Genomic DNA, 17,996 nt, shown 5'->3' with positions numbered 1-17,996 from the left:
CGAAAATGAAGTCTTTTTGTTTTCTATTATCGTGCTTTGTGTGCAACTTTAGAAAAACGCTTCCAATAAAGTACAATTACCTAAAGATTTGATCGATTCTTTTATAAACTATTCAGTATCTAGTATAAAAATATACAGCAAACATATTTAGCAAAGATCATTTCAGACTACACTTATACAACAATCATACAGCACACAAAATATAATAATTATTATGCGAATTATTCGGTACCTAATAACCCTAAAATAGGCGATCTAAACAGAATCCAGTCCGTGTAACTGCTTGTAGTTCTGAAACAAAAGCTTTTAGTATGATACCTACTATTTACTGACCATATTACGTCTTTGGCTATTTTTGTTAGAACTTCCGCCATAACTGTCCCAGTTTGTTCAACCATACCAAACAGAGCGCCATGTTCGTTTTGTAGCAACAAATGTGGATGATCAAATTCAATCATTTTTCCTGCATCCATTACCATTACTTTGTCAGAATCCATAACTGTGTGTAATCTATGCGCTATTGTTAAAACGGTACAGTTGGCGAACTTCTTTCTGATAGTATGTTGAATGAGGGCATCAGTTTGAGGGTCCACGTTCGCAGTTGCTTCGTCCAGTACCAGAATTTTGTTGTTTCGAATAATTGCTCTAGCTAGACATACCAACTGACGCTGCCCCACGCTAAAATTCGATCCTCCCTCGGACATAATCGAGTTTAAACCTGCCACTAAATCATTAACTGCTTCCTTCAACTCAACCTCCTCTAATGCTTTCCACAAAACCTCATCGGTATATTCATCAAACGGATCTAGGTTTTTCCGCATTGTACCCGAAAAAAGCACGGGCTCTTGTGGAATTATCGATATTTTTGATCTTAAATCGTGTAAACCAATCGTTTTAATATCTATTCCATCTATAACAATGAGTCCTTCCGTGTTGGTTAGTTGAAACAAAGCGGAAATCATTGACGACTTTCCCGCACCAGTACGTCCGACAATACCCACTTTCTCTAACGGTTTAATGGTAAAGTTGAGGTTTTTCAGAACAGGCGGGTCTTGCGGGAAATATCGCAGGAATAGATTGATAAACCTAATCTCTCCATTTTCTGGCCATTCGGGGTGGGGTTTTTTACCAGGTGGACTATCAAAGTCGCGCTCGTGTTCGATGTGACTGTATTCAACCACTCGCTCAACGGAAGTCATTTGGTTTTCCACCTCTGTAGACTGTCGCATACCCCACTGGAACATGCCCGTTAAACTGATCGACTGGGTTATCGCCAAACCGACGTTACCGCCGAATTTTTCTGTAACAGAATTGTGTTACCCAATGCTCGTCATTGTGCGAGGGTTTACCGTTGCCAATTAGAAGAAAACTTAATGTCACCGCCGTGATGTAAATTATGCAGACAAGGTCCAACCAGAATCCAAAGGCGCGGGATGTCGAGATGAATAAGAACCATGCTGAGCTGTGTAGATCCTGATGGTTATCGAACTCTTTCTCCAAAATTGATTCGGCACCAAACGCTCTAATCGTCGTTAAACCCTGAAGAGACGCATTTAAGTAAGCGAAGACAGGACTTCGAGCTAGAAAGTTGGTGTTACTAGATATTAGCATATGGTGGTAAAATACTAACTAATGCCTTCCAGACGTTTAATGCTTCTGCTTGACGTTAGGTAGAATGATCGCAAGCCGAAGAAGATAAAAACGGTTAAAAATGTGGGTATCATTAACCAGTAATTGACAATCGCAACAACGATAATGATACCACCTAGACCCAAACCGATTTGTACGGCATCGATCATTGCGGCCGGTAAAAGTTCATCAACAGCTCCCATATCCTTTGAGAATCGATTTAAAATTCTTCCCGACGAGTTTGTGTTGAAAAATCTCATGGAAGCGCGCGTTATGCTGTTAAACATATTGTCGTGTAATCGAACTGACGATCGCATGCACAACGTGAAAAATGCGAATGAACGCGTTAGTGTAACAACGATGATCGCGACTGCAATACCGGTGTAAATGTACACGCAAGTTTCACGGGAGAAAAACCAAATGCTGTCACTGACGGGAATTGTAAAATTCTGGGCCGCAAATTCGTCGCTTAGAGTTGTAGTGTCATTAGATGGTTTTCCCATGGCAAAAATGGAATCTGATACGTAAACTGTGTGATTTGTGGAGTCTGATTGCATCTTTTTTAAGTTGTGGTAGTTGGAAGCTTCACTTCTCTGTTGCTCGAGATTTACCCTAAAAAATTTGTTACATTAAGAAATACGTAATGGTTAATACCTACCAATAGGTGAGGAAATAATCAGCTAAACTAGCGAAAAATTGTGTCATAATATACAAAAGTGCCAGTAGAAAAATGCAACAACAATTGGCACCAGCTGTAAAGTAAGCCTTGTAAATGAATCCGGACACGGAGCCGCTAGTTCGTTGTTCTTCTACTTCTTGAGGTTGCTCTACCGTTTTTTCTTCCTCCAAGGAACTAGCGATCGAGTTTGCGCGTTGTAGTATCGAAGCCCGCCTTGTGAGCTCTACGAGTTCCGCATCCTTATCTTCCAAATCTTCGTCTTCTTCCTCCGCTTCCTCCTCCTTGTTTAATAACTTAGCAAAGTCTAAACCGGAAGCTTGGAGCTCGTGGTAACTCCCTTCTGCTTTCATGATGCCATTGTCGAGGATGATAATGTGATCTGCGTCTTTTAAGTACTGCAGTTGATGGGTGATTAAAATTACAGTCTTATCTTTTAAGTAGCCCATAATACACTTCTCAAACAGCTCTTTCCCAACGTGGGTATCTACAGCAGAAAGTGGATCATCCAATAGATAGATGTCAGCCTCTTTATACACAGCTCTAGCCAAATTAATCCTGGCCCTCTGTCCACCACTTAAAGACACACCCCTTTCGCCCACTATAGTCCTGTCGCCGTACGGGAAAAGGCTGAAATCGCGTTCTAAGGCGCATCGTCTTACCACGGTTTTATAACGAAGTTTCTCCAGCGGCTGCCCGAACAGAATGTTCTGTCGCACATTGCCCGGAAATAACCACGGCTCTTGCGAGGCATAGCTAACCGTTCCGTTTACTTCCAGCTGCCCCACAATTAGAGGTAACTCCTTTAAAATCGCATGCAGTAAACTGGTCTTCCCGCTACCAACCGGTCCAATGACCGCAACCAAACTTCCTCTCTTAATTTTCAAATTGAAATTAGTAAACGTGTTATCGGTAGATGACTCAGTCCATTTTGCCGTAGCGTACTGCATGTAAATGGCTTCGTCGTGCGTGTTCTTCGTGTACATATTGCTTGGAATTGCTTTACTCATAGATCCATAGGATGAGGGTTTATCCACGTTCTTTTCGCCCTTCTTGCTCCCCTCGTTGGAGAAGAGGGTTTCTTCGTATAACAGGAACTTATTCAAACGTTTAATGGACACATTCGCTTCGGCGATTTGAGCGATGCCTTGCGGGAAGTACACCGTCATCGACTGTCTAACGACGTTGTAGAATCCTGTTAATACAAACACCTTCTTTGCATCGATTTCATTACCAAAAAGAACGTAGGCTAATATTGTTACGAATAAACTTAGACGTGTGGTGAACATGATGAAGGATAGAACGCAAGCGCGAATGTAGGCAGTCAGTCGGAGAGATTTAATTTCGTACCTGAAAATCCCAAATAGAGGCCCAGTTAGCACATACTACCTGATGCTTACCTTCGGGCAAAAGCCACTAGTTTCGCAAATGGCTTTTCCCAAGTGTACATTTTTATGACCTGTATTCCGGAGATGATCTCGTTCATTAAGCGCACCCTTTCGTCTGTGCGCAAGGCTGTTCGTAGGCGGAATGTTGCTGCTTTCTTCCCCAGAAAGACTAGAAATGTAAAAAATGGTTGTCAAATTTAATTAAATAGTAAGACACAATTAGAAAATAATTTTACCTATATGTAGCACAAAATTTGTACAAAAATGAACTTAACAACTACACCAAGAACACCATGATAAAAAACTGTGCTTTTACACTAAAGCATTTAGCTACTTACACTGTACAGGAATAAATGACAGCAGAAATACCATGCCAAGGACAGCAGATATCCCAACTTCTTGATACATAAAATACGTGACCACTAACGTTTCAAGCGGACCAACCCATAGCTGATGAGCAAATAACACAGCGACATCAAATCGATTGACATCGTTTGAAAGTAAATTGACGATCTGCCCCACAGTTGTCTGTCCTAAAGCTGTTTTATTTAATTTTAAAGCCTTACGATATATTAGCGAGCAGCACGCCACCCTCATCTTCATTCCCACGTGTAACACACCCATCATGTATGGATGTGTTACAAATACAATGATTAGTGAACATCCGACGACCCCGGCAGCGTACAGGTAAGCATCTCGCTCACTAATTTGTTCTTGTTCCAGCATGTAATAGGCAACCAGCTGCCCTAGCAATATTGGTTGTGTTACCCTAAGAGAAATAAATTAATGTTAATTACTGTGCCGCATAAATTACAATAAAGTACAGAAAAGAAAAAATACAGCATAGCAAAAGAAGGAGAGTGCCTGCAGAAAACAAGAAAAGTGCAAAAGAAAAAAGTGCAACAGTAGAAACACTCTCACACACAATCTTTATTTACTGGCTAGAATTTGTTCCATTTCCACTGGAAAACTCCTGAGCGTCCCTATCCCTCATCGTCCGTTGAGATGGCGCAAAATAATACACCAATCTTCCCAAGAAGATCGGTTGCCATAATCTGAGATTTTAAATATTGTTCAAGATATCTACTTTAAGGTAAATGAAATTAAAATCTACACGATACGTACCTAATAAATATCTCCGACAATGCTAAAACTATTCCGTACATCAAAAATTCTAAACCGAACGTCTTGATTAGAACTCTTCGCAGTGAAGGCTGCCTTTTTGCCCTCGTCGCGTTTTCTACCTCCTTTCTCCATCCCGCTTCGACTTTGTCGCCTAGTTTGCCGGACTTGTGCTCGGTGAATGTTTCGTATAAATCGTGAATTTCTAATTCCTTCTTGTAGCCTTCAACGAATGTTGGTAAGGTGTAACTGGAAGAAAGAATTATTAGTCCATATTTTGCATTTTGATATTTCAATTATAATTCAATTATTTTCATTCAGTTATCTCCGATAAAGCCATTCATCCTAATGCACCAGTTCATTGCAGCAGTGATATTAGGTAATACACTTTCCAAAATCTTGTGTTCAAGTTCAAAACAAAGTCTTGCCTTAAAAATTCAAAACCAAGACTCTATTGTTCTAGATCAAGGCTTTTGAAGAAGGTCTTGATACCTAATATATAAATTGCAGAGATTAATAATAAGTAAATGTAATAAATTCGTCAAATTTGAAAACTCTTCAAAACCAAGACTTTTTTAATTAAGACTCTTGATAGCAGTGGGGCACAAAAAAGAGAGTTAGAACTTCAAGAGCAAAAAGTCATTAGTAAGTATAGTAAGTCCGATGTAGTTTGAATTACAACATCGTAATATTCAAATTTTTACCACCCGCACGTTAGTTAATATTAGTGGTGTAAAAAATTACCCCCACTTTTTTGACTAATAGGTACACGTTTTGATGCAGCAGGAATCCGAATCAAACAAAATTTCGATGATGTCGATAGATCTGTCGGTCTGTCAGTTTGTCAATCTAACGGTCCTCTGCCTGTCTGTACTCCCGGCTGAACGGCTGAACCGATTGGGACCAATACCAAATTTGGTACACATATTCTTAGACATAAAAAAACAGAATCGCGCATGCGCAGGTATACGGGTGGTATATGTGTGTCTTCTGCCTACGATATTTGACAACCCTCTACATAGGCAAGGCAGGAGATAAACTGAGATTTGAGCTGTTCTCCAGAGCCCTCCTCTAGAGATGGCAGGGGGTAAAGTTTGGTCTTGACCCCGTTTCTACCTCCAAGGAACCCGTTTCTTTTCTGCAAATGCAACATGGGGTGTGCAGATGGTTGTGGGTGTCGGAAGGCTGGGATTAAAGTGCTCATGTTTAATACCTACCTACATATAGTGCAAATACGAGGGGCACTAGAAATGAAATCTAGCTCGGTATGAAACAAAACTTAAAAGACATACGACTGTTTTGATTATTTTTTTTCAATACAGTCTCCCCTTGTAACGAGAGCATTTATTTGCGTTAAATTTTTTGCGATTTGTCCTGTATGCGGAAGAAACATGTGTAAGGTTAAAAAGAGTCATGGTCTCAAGAACATTCCACCAAATAAATGTTACTCCTATTACTCCTAACAAGTTCAAGTTTTTATTTTCTCGATTGTAAATACGGCAAATTTTGTGAGTCATTTTGTCACACGTTCATCAATCAAGTATTTGTTCTAAATTGTTTCTGGAGCGCCATTGTCTGACTGGTTTTGAATTACAAGTTGGAAACAGGTCGTATTAAGTTACTTATGCAACGCTGCAAGTTAAACACCCCTGAAAGGAAAAAAGATGAATTTACAGATTCAGAAACTCCGCATGCAGCCCTGAAAGCCCCGTGAACCAATGAAAATTAACAACATATCACCGCTTACTATTCCACGATTAAGTTGACGTTCAAAATTGACTTAGAGCTAACAAGTTGATTTTTTTACACAGAAATTAGGGATTCGATTAGCGGCAGTGGCGCTACATGGAGACTCGAAGATTAGCGTGGGGTTAGAGTAAAATCCCATGAGATTAGCGGTCGGATTAACCGAGCTTAGAACAGACAATTTAAGTGAAATCCAGAGGGACTTTGTGGTCCATTTAGCCAGGAGTTTTTTGTAAAATGATCAAAGTCTAAGTGTCATTATAAAAAAGTGAATTGTAGTCACCTCAGTTTACTTTGGTCAATCCAATTTTGACGACGTTGCATAAATCCTTGTCGCTTACACTTTCGTTGGTTGATCACGGGTTATTAAATGCAATGAGTCTTTGTTTACGAGTGAAAATTTCCACTTATGCGATTTTTAATTTCCCGTTTAAGTGTATTTACTTAACCTCTTGTACGTTAAAGTTTTTTTTTTATTTCACGTCGATAACTTGCCGTAAAAGTCCTGTTGCAACTATTACTTTTCTTTCCGCTTATACGAAAGTTTATTTCAACAACTATTAATCCTACAACCGAAATCACACATCTTTTTTTTTGGAACCAAATTTGGATTAACTTTATATTGTCCGCTACTACTAAATCGCAAATTTATTTATTATTTTGGGACCGAACTGTCCGCTTTAAACGCAAAAATCGAGAACCTTTGACGTAGCTTCTCAAGTTCTCAAATTCAAACACGAATGTCTCTGAACCTCTCGAAAATGAACCCCTCCTTCTGTTAATTAGTAATTCTTATGCCCAAAAAATAGGGGATTGTTAATGGCGGCGGGCATTAATGAATTTTCATTGGTTAGTGACTTTCTTTCCACTAAAAGCAGACGGCTTTTGGGGCTGTGGCTTAATCTCAACATTTCCAAGCTTGCATTGCATATTCTCACAATCTGATACCCATATATTGCAGATTTGCAAAAGTAACTAAAGAAGACTAATTAGCAGAGTGTAATTTAATATTAAACCCAGACACCAGTGATTAACACAACGACTGCAAACAAATTCTTTTGATTTTGATAAGCGACACCCATCAGTTTTAAATAGGAAGCTAAACACGTTCTATAAAATGAGAAGATTTGCCTCACAATATCCTTAAAAGTAAAAAATGAAATGTTTAAATACCTTTAAATTTGGTTAACTGTTATGCAGCAAACGATGTTCATGGCTTTTAAAGCGTTGAGTGAAAAATTCGTTAGGCACAAGCTTCGATCACAAGTCACAGTAGGTATAGTCTTTGAATATATTTTATATTCAAAGGTATAGATAATTAACACCGCGAAAGTTAGTCAGCTCACACGATATCTACGTACAACAATCACGAAACGAGTTCACGATTCAACTGCATAAAATAAAATCAAATTTACGCATTATCATCTGCAACAGGTTTTGTCTATTTACCACACTCAAGGACCTTGTCGATTACTCACCCTGTTGAAAACAAATTAAATAAAACGACGTTCCTTCTAATTTAGAAAACGAAATTTTACCACTCTATCCTTTAAAATCACCTCTGGAAAATAAAAGCCATCGTCCCCCCAGTATTTGTTGAAAAGTGTTGTATTAGAGTGTATGAGATTCCTGATTCTTATCATTCTACCCCCAAAGTTTTTGTCCTTCAAGCCCTTCCAACATCTTCCCGTGCTTTTCTGAGGAACAACACAATACAACGATCACTTCAATCTATATGTACGCTGTCATTCGTAGAGATTCCAAGACCATCACAATCCTATTCAGAAAGAGTTGTTAAATACCAAAAAGACACAAAAACCTTCCCCATACTATAATTAAACAGACAAATTATGAAAGCAGCGACTAGTTTCGATCAACGGTCATCTTCTGGCTACAATATCTGTTACAGATTTATAAAACTTACAGGATAAAAGTACGAGTACATACCTTAAGGAAATTACAGAATAAAACTTTATCTTAATTTCCTTAAGGTAGGTATGTACTTTTATCCTGTAAGTTTTATAAATCTGTAGCCAGAAGAACCCTGAACCCCTGGTCTATGCCATTTGATTAAATTTGTTTCGGTGAGATTTAATTTAACTAGTATCGGGGGAAAGATAAGGTTTAATTTTAGATTTAAGGTGTTTGCATCCGCTTCTACATTTTGGCAGGTGTGTTTACGAGCCCAGTAAATGTAGAGTCTTGTGTAATTTGGGCAAGTCTAGTATGTAATTTAAAAATTGTTTGTGAAAATAAAAGCAATTAAATATACGCCATATAGGTATTAAAAATAAAGTTAATTGTGATTTTTTTCAACCCTGTTATTATACTTTAAGCAATTTGAGCAAAGGAACTGACTTAAGTGATAAACACATTTCAATGCGCAAGTTAACAGAAAGCCTTCAATTAATTTATTAATTAACGGTTTGGTCAACAATATAAAACAATAATTACACTGCATTGCTATTGAATAGTGAAGGTTACATTTCCCAACCGTTTAAATATAGGAAAGTCGATATTGCATATTATTCTACTTATTTCTTATAGGTATCCCATTTAAAATGCAAGTCGTGTTTTGCTACAAATATAAGTAAACCTTGTAGTAGGTACCCACTGGTATGCAGGGAGACAGCGAAGGGTAAAATGTGCACTGTCTACCTCATTTTGCAGTAAGCAAATAAGTCATCTATAAAATCTATAAAACTAAAATTCTTTTTGTGTTAAACTAACCAATAATGACGTCGTAATGCTCTGAGGGTAGAGTTATGATGCGAAATCGCGTGAATTTGCGAAAGAGTTATTGCTAACGAACAACTTTAGTCTATTTGTGTCACTGCAATAAAATTGCTAATACTGTCTTAAAGGTTACACCACTATCAATAATGTCATCGTCCATCGATAACAAGTGATAGTAAATTAAACAGCTACTTAAAGGCCATCAAAAAGCACCACGTTAAACAACTGATACCTTCATATAGTTTTGAAAATCCATGAGGGTGACAAACCCAATCAAACGCTTCAGGAAAGCAACAACGGGGTAGTACACCCAAAATACCTCCAAAGCAAAATCATTTTCGACGAAAAGTAAAAAGATAAATCCAAAAATCGACCACAAAAATCCATTTACTTATTTGAATGATTTTTTTTTCGTTAAAAATGAGTAAATATTGGATGAATAACTCGTGTTTCAAATTTAACCCTTATCACGGTAACATTCACAAGCTTCGTGGCGACCTAATAAATGAAGTCCACATGTAGGTGTGGTCTTCAAATACCTTTATTTGTTGGATAAAGTCTACACGGAAGTCGCTAATTTAAAATATAATTACATTTTCAAATATGACAACCTTTTAAATCTATTTACTTTATAGGATTACGGAGAGGCACAGTCTCATGTACTTGCCCTCTTACTCATAACTTTCTTGGAAAAAAATTCTCTTAGACTCTCCCAAAATAAATTATGCGAAAGTTAGTATTAGGTGCAAAAATCAGCAGCATGCTTACCAAAATGTTGCCACGTTGATAGGATTTGCGCCCTGTCGAGGATTCGGCCTCTTCTTTCTAAATTTTTCAATGTCCATATCAGCTTGTAAATATCGTCAAAGTGCTGCAATAAAAACATCACATTAACACCCTTTATCACAATCATATACTTAGTAATAACCTGTTGATAATCGGATTCTCGGTGCATGCGTATAGGTAAATATTTCAAGATAAACAATAAACTCTAAATTTGTGTCACCCTTTCATTACGCTAATTATTCGTATACTGCACAAATAAAATACAACCAATTAGTAGATATCAGTAGCATACCGAGGGTTACCCAGGAAACTATTGACTACCTAAATGTGAGCGACTTCGCTGTAATGAGTTGGTAATACACAATACACATTACACAACATTTGAAAATGAAAAGAATCCTTACTTTTAGCGTAGGACATTACATAGCGTGACAACAATTCCGTATCATTGGATCATTGATCCCAGATTGCACACTATAACGGTATAATAAATTCTGCGTTGACCATTTAGTGCTAACAAAATGCTCCTCAAGGACCATAAAACACAAAAAGAAAATTGTTAATGGAGCTTCATTAATTGGATATGGTCTATAACATATACAAAAAAATAAATACGTGATCAGGGATGTGGGACTAAGTTTTTGTGGAGGGTAAAAAGGGTTGAAATTCGTATGACAAAAGGAAGAAAATCATTTTTGCGGAGGTGAAAAATAAAAAACCAAAAACACGGTTTTCCGCGATTTTTTCGGTTATTTTGAGGTTGTGTGAGAAAGTGACTGAATAGAAAGTTGTAGAGTTTTTCACGATCTGCAACTTTTCCATCGAAGACTTTTTCTCTGATCGCAACTTTTGCCTGAAATTGCAGTCATACGATTTTCACCCGTTTTCACCCTCCCCAAAAACATAGTCCCACTCCCCTGCTCGCGTATTTATTTTTTTGGTATTTTTTATAGATCATTTTAGCATATACACTTAACAAAGCTCCATTAACAATTTTATTTTGTAAAAAGTCCCATTTACCTGGACTAATTACCCGAATTTCTATCTATAAATAATACCTACGCGTAGAACAATAATAAAAATTCGATTGGCCACTGTATAAGACATAAAGAAGGAAATAGAAAATGATAAATTTGATATTTCATTCAGCCATTAATTCCAAACAATTTAAATAAACTTAAGTTACGGAAAAAGCTTAAGAAGTGGGGTCTCAAGATTGGAAATTTTTGTTATATGGGTCGGAGCCCAGTCAACTTTGGGAACCACTGGTTTAGTATATTGTAGCGATTCCAGAAATTAGAATGAAAGTTCATAATATATACTTTTTTATAAGTAAGTATACGTATATACGCCTATACGGCCAGGTATTCAAAAGCAGGCGCATTTGTGTTCAACAGTTTTCAAGAGTTCTAGCAGATTCTTCAAGAACATTCAAATGTTTAACACTCTTCCGGTTGTAGCTAAGAACTTCTAGAGCCGTCAAAAGTCATCTAGAGAAACCTTTCAGAGTCGTCTTGAGTATTTAAGGCCACTAAAAGCTTTTTACTAGACCTTAAGATTCTCTAAAGGTTTTTACGAAACTTTAACAGTAAGATGTTTATTAGTCTTTAAAAATATTTAACTTCATGCGCTAGAAAAAGTTGTTCCTCTTAGAGGCCTAGAGCTTTCAATGCCTTTGAACGGTCTTTAGAGCCTTTGAATGGCACTTAAAAGTCATTGGGAATCTTTAAAAGCTTTTAATAATTTGTTGAGGGTATTCAGGTGTGTTTAAGAATCATTAAGGGTACTTGGAAAGCGTTAAAGTGCGCGTTTAATGCGATTTAAGTTGTTTATAAGACACTCGTCTTGAAGAGACTTTAAGAGCTTTTATTGGATCCCTAAAAGTTTGTTATATAGACACGCAACGAACGATCCCATTTAGCGTTGACTTTTACGTTTAGGAAATTTGAAATTTATAAACAAAGTCATCGCCGTATATATTGTCACATTCATCAAATTTCGAATTAGCCTTCATAATTTCAACAAATGATTTCAGAATAAATGTTCCACCACATTTTGTTTACAGAAGCCGGTCCATATTCTATATATCTTGGTGCTTGGTCGTACTTATACAGTAAAATTAGTGTTGCTTGTCCATTTTATGGCATCATTGCAACATTTCCAGTTCCAGGTATTTCATATGAGCGTGAAATCCACGTGATGCTGATATATAATTGATGATCACATCGCACACATTTTTTAATTCCTCCATAGAAAACGTTCATTTCTCTGATGCACTGACAGTTTCTTGCAATGTTACAACATACCTAATCTAGCAGTTTCAAGGTCCATATACGTGAAAAAAATAATCCTTCGATAAGCTGCGATACTTAAACTTGATTAATTTGTTTCATTCCATAAATATCCAACAGCTGTTTATTCGTCTAAACTTGCATCTACGAAAATGTGGAAGTTTCCGATACTCTCGGCGTCAAACTTAACTTCCGAAAAAATCGCTCAGTCAACTTGGAGAATGAGCGCATCAAAAAGTTTAAAAAATGTACCAAAAATTAATCAATGTGGACTGAGTGATAAGAGGGTTTTATTTCATTTGTTTATTTTTAATTTAGAATAGACATATAACAACTATTGCAAAAGTACAAACCATACAAAGTACAGTATTATAACGTAATAAACTCCTCAAGCGAATATGGATCAATAGCCACAGGTTAAAACAGCATCTCTTTAAAACAACGGATAGGGCATCAGTTTTATTAATTTTTATCGGAAGTATTACAAACTTTAGACATGCATAGTGACACTAATTCACGTATAGGAGGTTGTACCTATACAGCCAAATACATTCTGGTATGGTATATCAATGAAATGATCTATCCTTCACCCTTTAATAAATTATAGTCCGCATAGTTGGTGACATCCTAAAAAATCGTTAATTGAAATCTAAAATCCTTGGAAATATGAAACAAACGGCTAATAATTAAGGAATGAAAGAGAGTGCCATCTGAACAAACCCTAAATGAACACAAACTGAAATTAAAGCAAGTAAATTGATCATATAGTTTAAAACAAAATGGAACTCCCGAACTGCTCTAGATTTATGTGCTGGTGCACCATCCTACTGTATCCACCAGTTTCGAACTACAGCTATTAAGGGCATGTTATCAAGAGCATTCTCTAAATCGTTTTGCAGTAAATGTACCTAAGTGGCGCGCATTTTCCAGTATGGTAAATAAATGGTCCCACAGCACAGTCCTTGTATCGAAAATATCAGCCCACTTAGTAAAACCAAAACCGTGTTGATACCTTGATGTTCTGTTGGATTGGTGGATTGGGTCCAGACCAATAGACATTACATTTCGTCTACTAAATAAATGCCAATGCATTTGATTCTTAAGATATTGAATAAAATGTTATTTAAGAAAACTATGAAGAAACAACTGCGACTATTGTATCAGAAATCAAAAGACAAACAAATTTAACATTTATCAGCATGGTCAATATAGGACTATAGGTATAACAGAACTTACAGAATCCAAACCTTGACAAATGTTAGAAAACTTATTTGTACATCACGACTAGAGATGGATAAAAATTATCCACTGAAAGTTTGTACATCATTTGAAAGTAAATAATTTTGGAACAATAGCGAACCATTATCCTTATGTACTTATAGTACCTACCTATACCTATACACAACACGTTCCAATATATCGTATTCGACATCCTCACACGATTAAAAATAATTCAATACGCCCCTTGGCTATATCGTGCACAATCCTTAAGTTTATATTTCACTCAATTGACGCTAAGGCCGGATGATGACGTAAAGTCGAAATCAATAGCCCAAAGACAATATATAAAAATACAAGTTTTAACTTTCGTCTTTCGATATTATTTTAGCCTATGCAATATGCAATACATCAAACATACCTACTAAGTGTCTATCGTTGTTTTTGTAATTTTTTCTCTATCGAATAACATAAAACTCCAATATGGCGTCTATAAGAAATAGGAAAGTTGATGTGATTAACTTGAAACTCGCAAGTGATAAATATTTTATTTTAGCACCATCAGAAAGCTGAGCAAAAATTACTAATGGTTTGCAAGAACCATTTTTTAATATCATTAAAAATAAATGAACGAGGGGGCATTTTCGAAAATGAGATTTTTCGGTTTTTTACCATAACTTCGTTATTTGTACAGTTACAAGACTCTGAAAGGGAAACTTAACCTACATAAAATTCTGCAATTATCTTTGCTCATTTAAGCGACCTTGTATCTCTTACGGTTTACGAGATCCCCATACTAAACACTTTAATACTGCGTGGTCAACTACAGAAATGTCATTATTAAAGACACAAATTTGAAAGAAAAAATTTCGTTTGATAGTAAAATCATAGATATTTACATTATGATAGTTTAATTTAAAGATTATTGTACAAAATGACAACGCAGAAATGCTGGTTTAAACTACCGCATAATAAGCTATGAGGATATTACTGCCTCCCAAATCCAAAAATGTACCTATTTAGAAAACGGTATATTGAGTATAAAATATACAGTCTAATATATACATATGTAGAAACATTATCATTAGTTCACTGTCATTAGATCATTAAGAAATAGCCAATAGAAAAAAAGATATGGTTTCGTTGGTTGGCGATGCACAATAATGCTTGTTTCTATTGGGTCTTTCATAATGAACTAATGATAGTGGACTAATGACGCATAGTAAAAATCAAGCAAAAAGTAACACTTTCGACACAATTTTTTGACAAAAAAAAGTCCGGGAATTTGATCACTATACAAAAATGCTAGTTTTGAAGGTGACACTTTTTTCATGAATTTAAACAATGAAGTACCCTATGCAGAATAAACGATGGTTTTGTGAAAACACCATTTAATCGAAAATTGCATTCTGACGATTCTATGAAATGTTATGGAAAATGTGAAGGAATGTGCGTACGGACAATTTTCATTTTGGTAGATCCCTGCAATGATAAACTAAATGCAATGAGTGTATCAAACCAAATAGAGCATAATTCACATATCTATGCCGGATCCCAATCGCTATGAAAACATCAGGCACTGATCGACAGAGGCCTACATCCTTACCTACCTATTTCTTGAATCTGTTTGCTAATACCTACTCCCATTTATCTAGATTAACTAAAAAAATCATTCAATCACCTAGCTATGACTATCGAAAGAGCAACAACAATGGACGAGAAAAATATTAAGCTACGAGCAAACTCCGCGAACTTCATGCCGCCTCGTTTTCTTGGACAGGACATACGCTCGGCTTCGGCGGGGATATACTTTACGACCTATTCTCATACCTACCAAATATACAAAAAATTCATAAAAATCGGTCGAGCCGTTTTGGAGGAGTGCGACCACAAACAGCGCGACACGAGATTTTTGTTTATTAGATTAAAATATCCACCCACTGAAATTTGAATAGGTGTTTGTTACAGTAGATATTAATTCAGAATTGTTTCCATTAACTTTGATTGTATACTATTCACTGATAACAATACTGTCATTGAAAACGCTTAATCAGTGGTAAAGATAGGTTGGCATAAAAACAAATTAATCACGATGCGCATTTGTATAAATAAATAATCAACTAATATAAATATATGTACCTAAAAGATAACATTCTTTATTATCTTTATATACCCTTTGGTTCTTTTTTCGATTTGGCTTAACGGTATATCAATAATTACAACCCAATTTATATCGTGATATGGAAATTGGTAATTTCATCATGCCCGAATCGTTGATTACAAAAGAGCGACGTTTGATTATAAAATCGACGCATGCTTTGCAATGTCAGTTTAATTTAAAGATTCCCGTTCAAAATTGTTTAAAACTGCCTAGAAGAAGGTATGATGAACTTACTGCCTCCCAATCAAAAAGATATGTGTAATGACGTATATAAAATTTGATGCAAGAACCGGAATGTACATTTCCAAACAACAATTCATTATTAAATTATGTTTAACATTTCATCTCGCATTTCATTGTGTGCTCTCAGTTTCCATGCCTCGATCATTGTCTGTTAATCCCTCCAGGAGGAAACGGACACTAAAACACGTTGATTTAGTCCACGGAATATAAACAAATTTTACTGTTTTTTTTAATATATAGTAAGTAGGTACCCAATATTTCGCGCGGAACGACAACTATAAAAAATTGGGAACCATATGCAGCAAAAAAAGTCAAATTTTCTTTCCAAAATGAGGCAGTACCTACAATTTACCTCGCTCCCTAACACTTACTTGACCAAAGTTTTGGTACTCATTCGATGCAGACTATAAAGGCCTACACTTTTGGCGCAGAATAGTTTACTTGAAACGCTTTATTTTCAAATTATTTGCAAATAACCTAGCAAATAACTAAGAAAAGTCCCATTTTTCTAAGCCGTATAATGGCAATAAAAATATAGCTCAATAAAATACATTATATAGTACATCTTGGTGAAGGATAATGGGTGATATTTATGCGAAGATTGTGAAAGTTTATTGTAAAACCTTGTAATTTAACGTTTTATGTCGCATTGATCCGAATGCGAATAACATTTGCAACAATAAATTTCATATTTAGCCGATTAAATTTGTAATTGCAATTTCATATCACGCAATATAGGTACTCATGATTCTTGTAGGGCGCGAGGTAAAAGAAAAGATTAGTTATCTATTGCCGGAGCTATTATACTCAAACTCAACAGGCATCATTCAGGAAAAGGGTGATGGAGTAAAGGTTATCTACCAAATTCAAGTCTCGCTACATGAGCGTTGTAGATGTTAAATTGTACTCTACCATTGAGGCTATGACGAAAGGAGACCCACTCAATTGCTCTAAACTGAATTGTTATAGCGATAACGTACCTATACTTAAACCAATTAAATCAAAACGTTATTGCGTTATGTAAAATGTAATTATATCAAATTCCATAGTTCTGACCTCTCATATCATATCACCACCATGCCACAAGACCTTTTCAGCAATTGTTCCGCTCGCTCTACCCAGTTTCTTAATCGGTACCAATAAAGTACGCAAAAGTGAATAAATTCAAAATTTTAAATTCTGCTCACCTATTATAAAGATTCCATAAGTATTGAATAAATTACTTAACTTCACTTTGATTTAGTTGAATGTAATAAAACACATTGTAACCGCTACAAGACACCGATCTACTTAGAAAACCGAATGAAATAGAGTTGAAATTATCAACGCGGCACGAGCCAGAAGGTCATCAATTCATTAATCGGCAGCACCAACAAGTGAACGAGACGCATCTCTGTAGAACTGTTACAGAACGCTATCTTATGTAATCTTTGCTAAACAATCAAGGTGAAGAAGTGAGGTCAAGGTGTTTACCGCCTTATTTTGCGCACGAAAATGGAGCATGCTCCACATTCTTCGGCCAAAATAAACAGTGGCGTCGATCTGGCTACAAAATGCACAGGCGTATCGACCGGAACGTCACCTCAACGTCGTGAGAGGCGTCGTTTACGTACGGGGCAAGTTGTGAAAGTCCCGATCTAATTATTTACAATTATAAATTGAATCGCACCTGTATACAATCACGAAACAACTGAAGGATTATATGACGCCAACAAAAAACTTAGTGGGGTGGAGGGTGGTTTGATTTTCTTGCAGTCAACTTTTACAGCTTCGGTCAAGTACCTATTACATGATTGTAATTTATAAAAACCCGAAAATACCCCACCTATATCAGATTTTTTGACAGTAAAAGAACTACAATAGGAAATTAATGGTAACGATATAAATACCTGGGATCAAAAGGGGTAATGTCGTCGACTGTCTCTAACTGGGGAATCACTTATGCTATCACCATAAAAATTTCCATGGTGCAATTTCCAAAAATTTGTTTCCTTGTTTTG

At 36.3% G+C, this 17,996-nt stretch overlaps 1 protein-coding gene across 4 annotated transcripts; it reads right to left on the bottom strand.

Moving 5' to 3' along the window:
• Positions 1-83: 83 nt before the first annotated feature.
• Positions 84-17,445, bottom strand: LOC116162930 (probable multidrug resistance-associated protein lethal(2)03659). Of its 4 annotated transcripts, none has more exons than XM_031476705.1 (11): positions 17,230-17,445; positions 10,066-10,168; positions 4,819-5,064; positions 4,632-4,748; positions 4,032-4,462; positions 3,706-3,862; positions 2,288-3,655; positions 1,631-2,241; positions 1,350-1,580; positions 342-1,300; positions 84-291 (listed from the first exon to the last, which is right to left on the bottom strand). In XM_031476705.1, exons 2-11 carry the CDS (start codon positions 10,140-10,142, stop codon positions 256-258), a joined length of 4,233 nt encoding a protein of 1,410 aa, XP_031332565.1. In that variant the 5' UTR covers positions 10,143-10,168; positions 17,230-17,445; the 3' UTR covers positions 84-255. The 4 variants fall into 4 exon arrangements, with proteins under 4 accessions (XP_031332565.1, XP_031332563.1, XP_031332564.1 ...); XM_031476703.1 differs by having other exon boundaries at positions 17,184-17,444; XM_031476704.1 differs by lacking the exon at positions 17,230-17,445 and adding an exon at positions 16,368-16,386.
• Between the last annotated feature and the right edge of the window lie 551 nt (positions 17,446-17,996).

Source organism: Photinus pyralis, unplaced genomic scaffold, assembly GCF_008802855.1.
Source record: "Photinus pyralis isolate 1611_PpyrPB1 unplaced genomic scaffold, Ppyr1.3 Ppyr1.4_LG2, whole genome shotgun sequence".
NCBI lineage: Eukaryota > Metazoa > Arthropoda > Insecta > Coleoptera > Lampyridae > Photinus > Photinus pyralis.
This window is presented reverse-complemented; position numbering and strand designations above follow the sequence as displayed.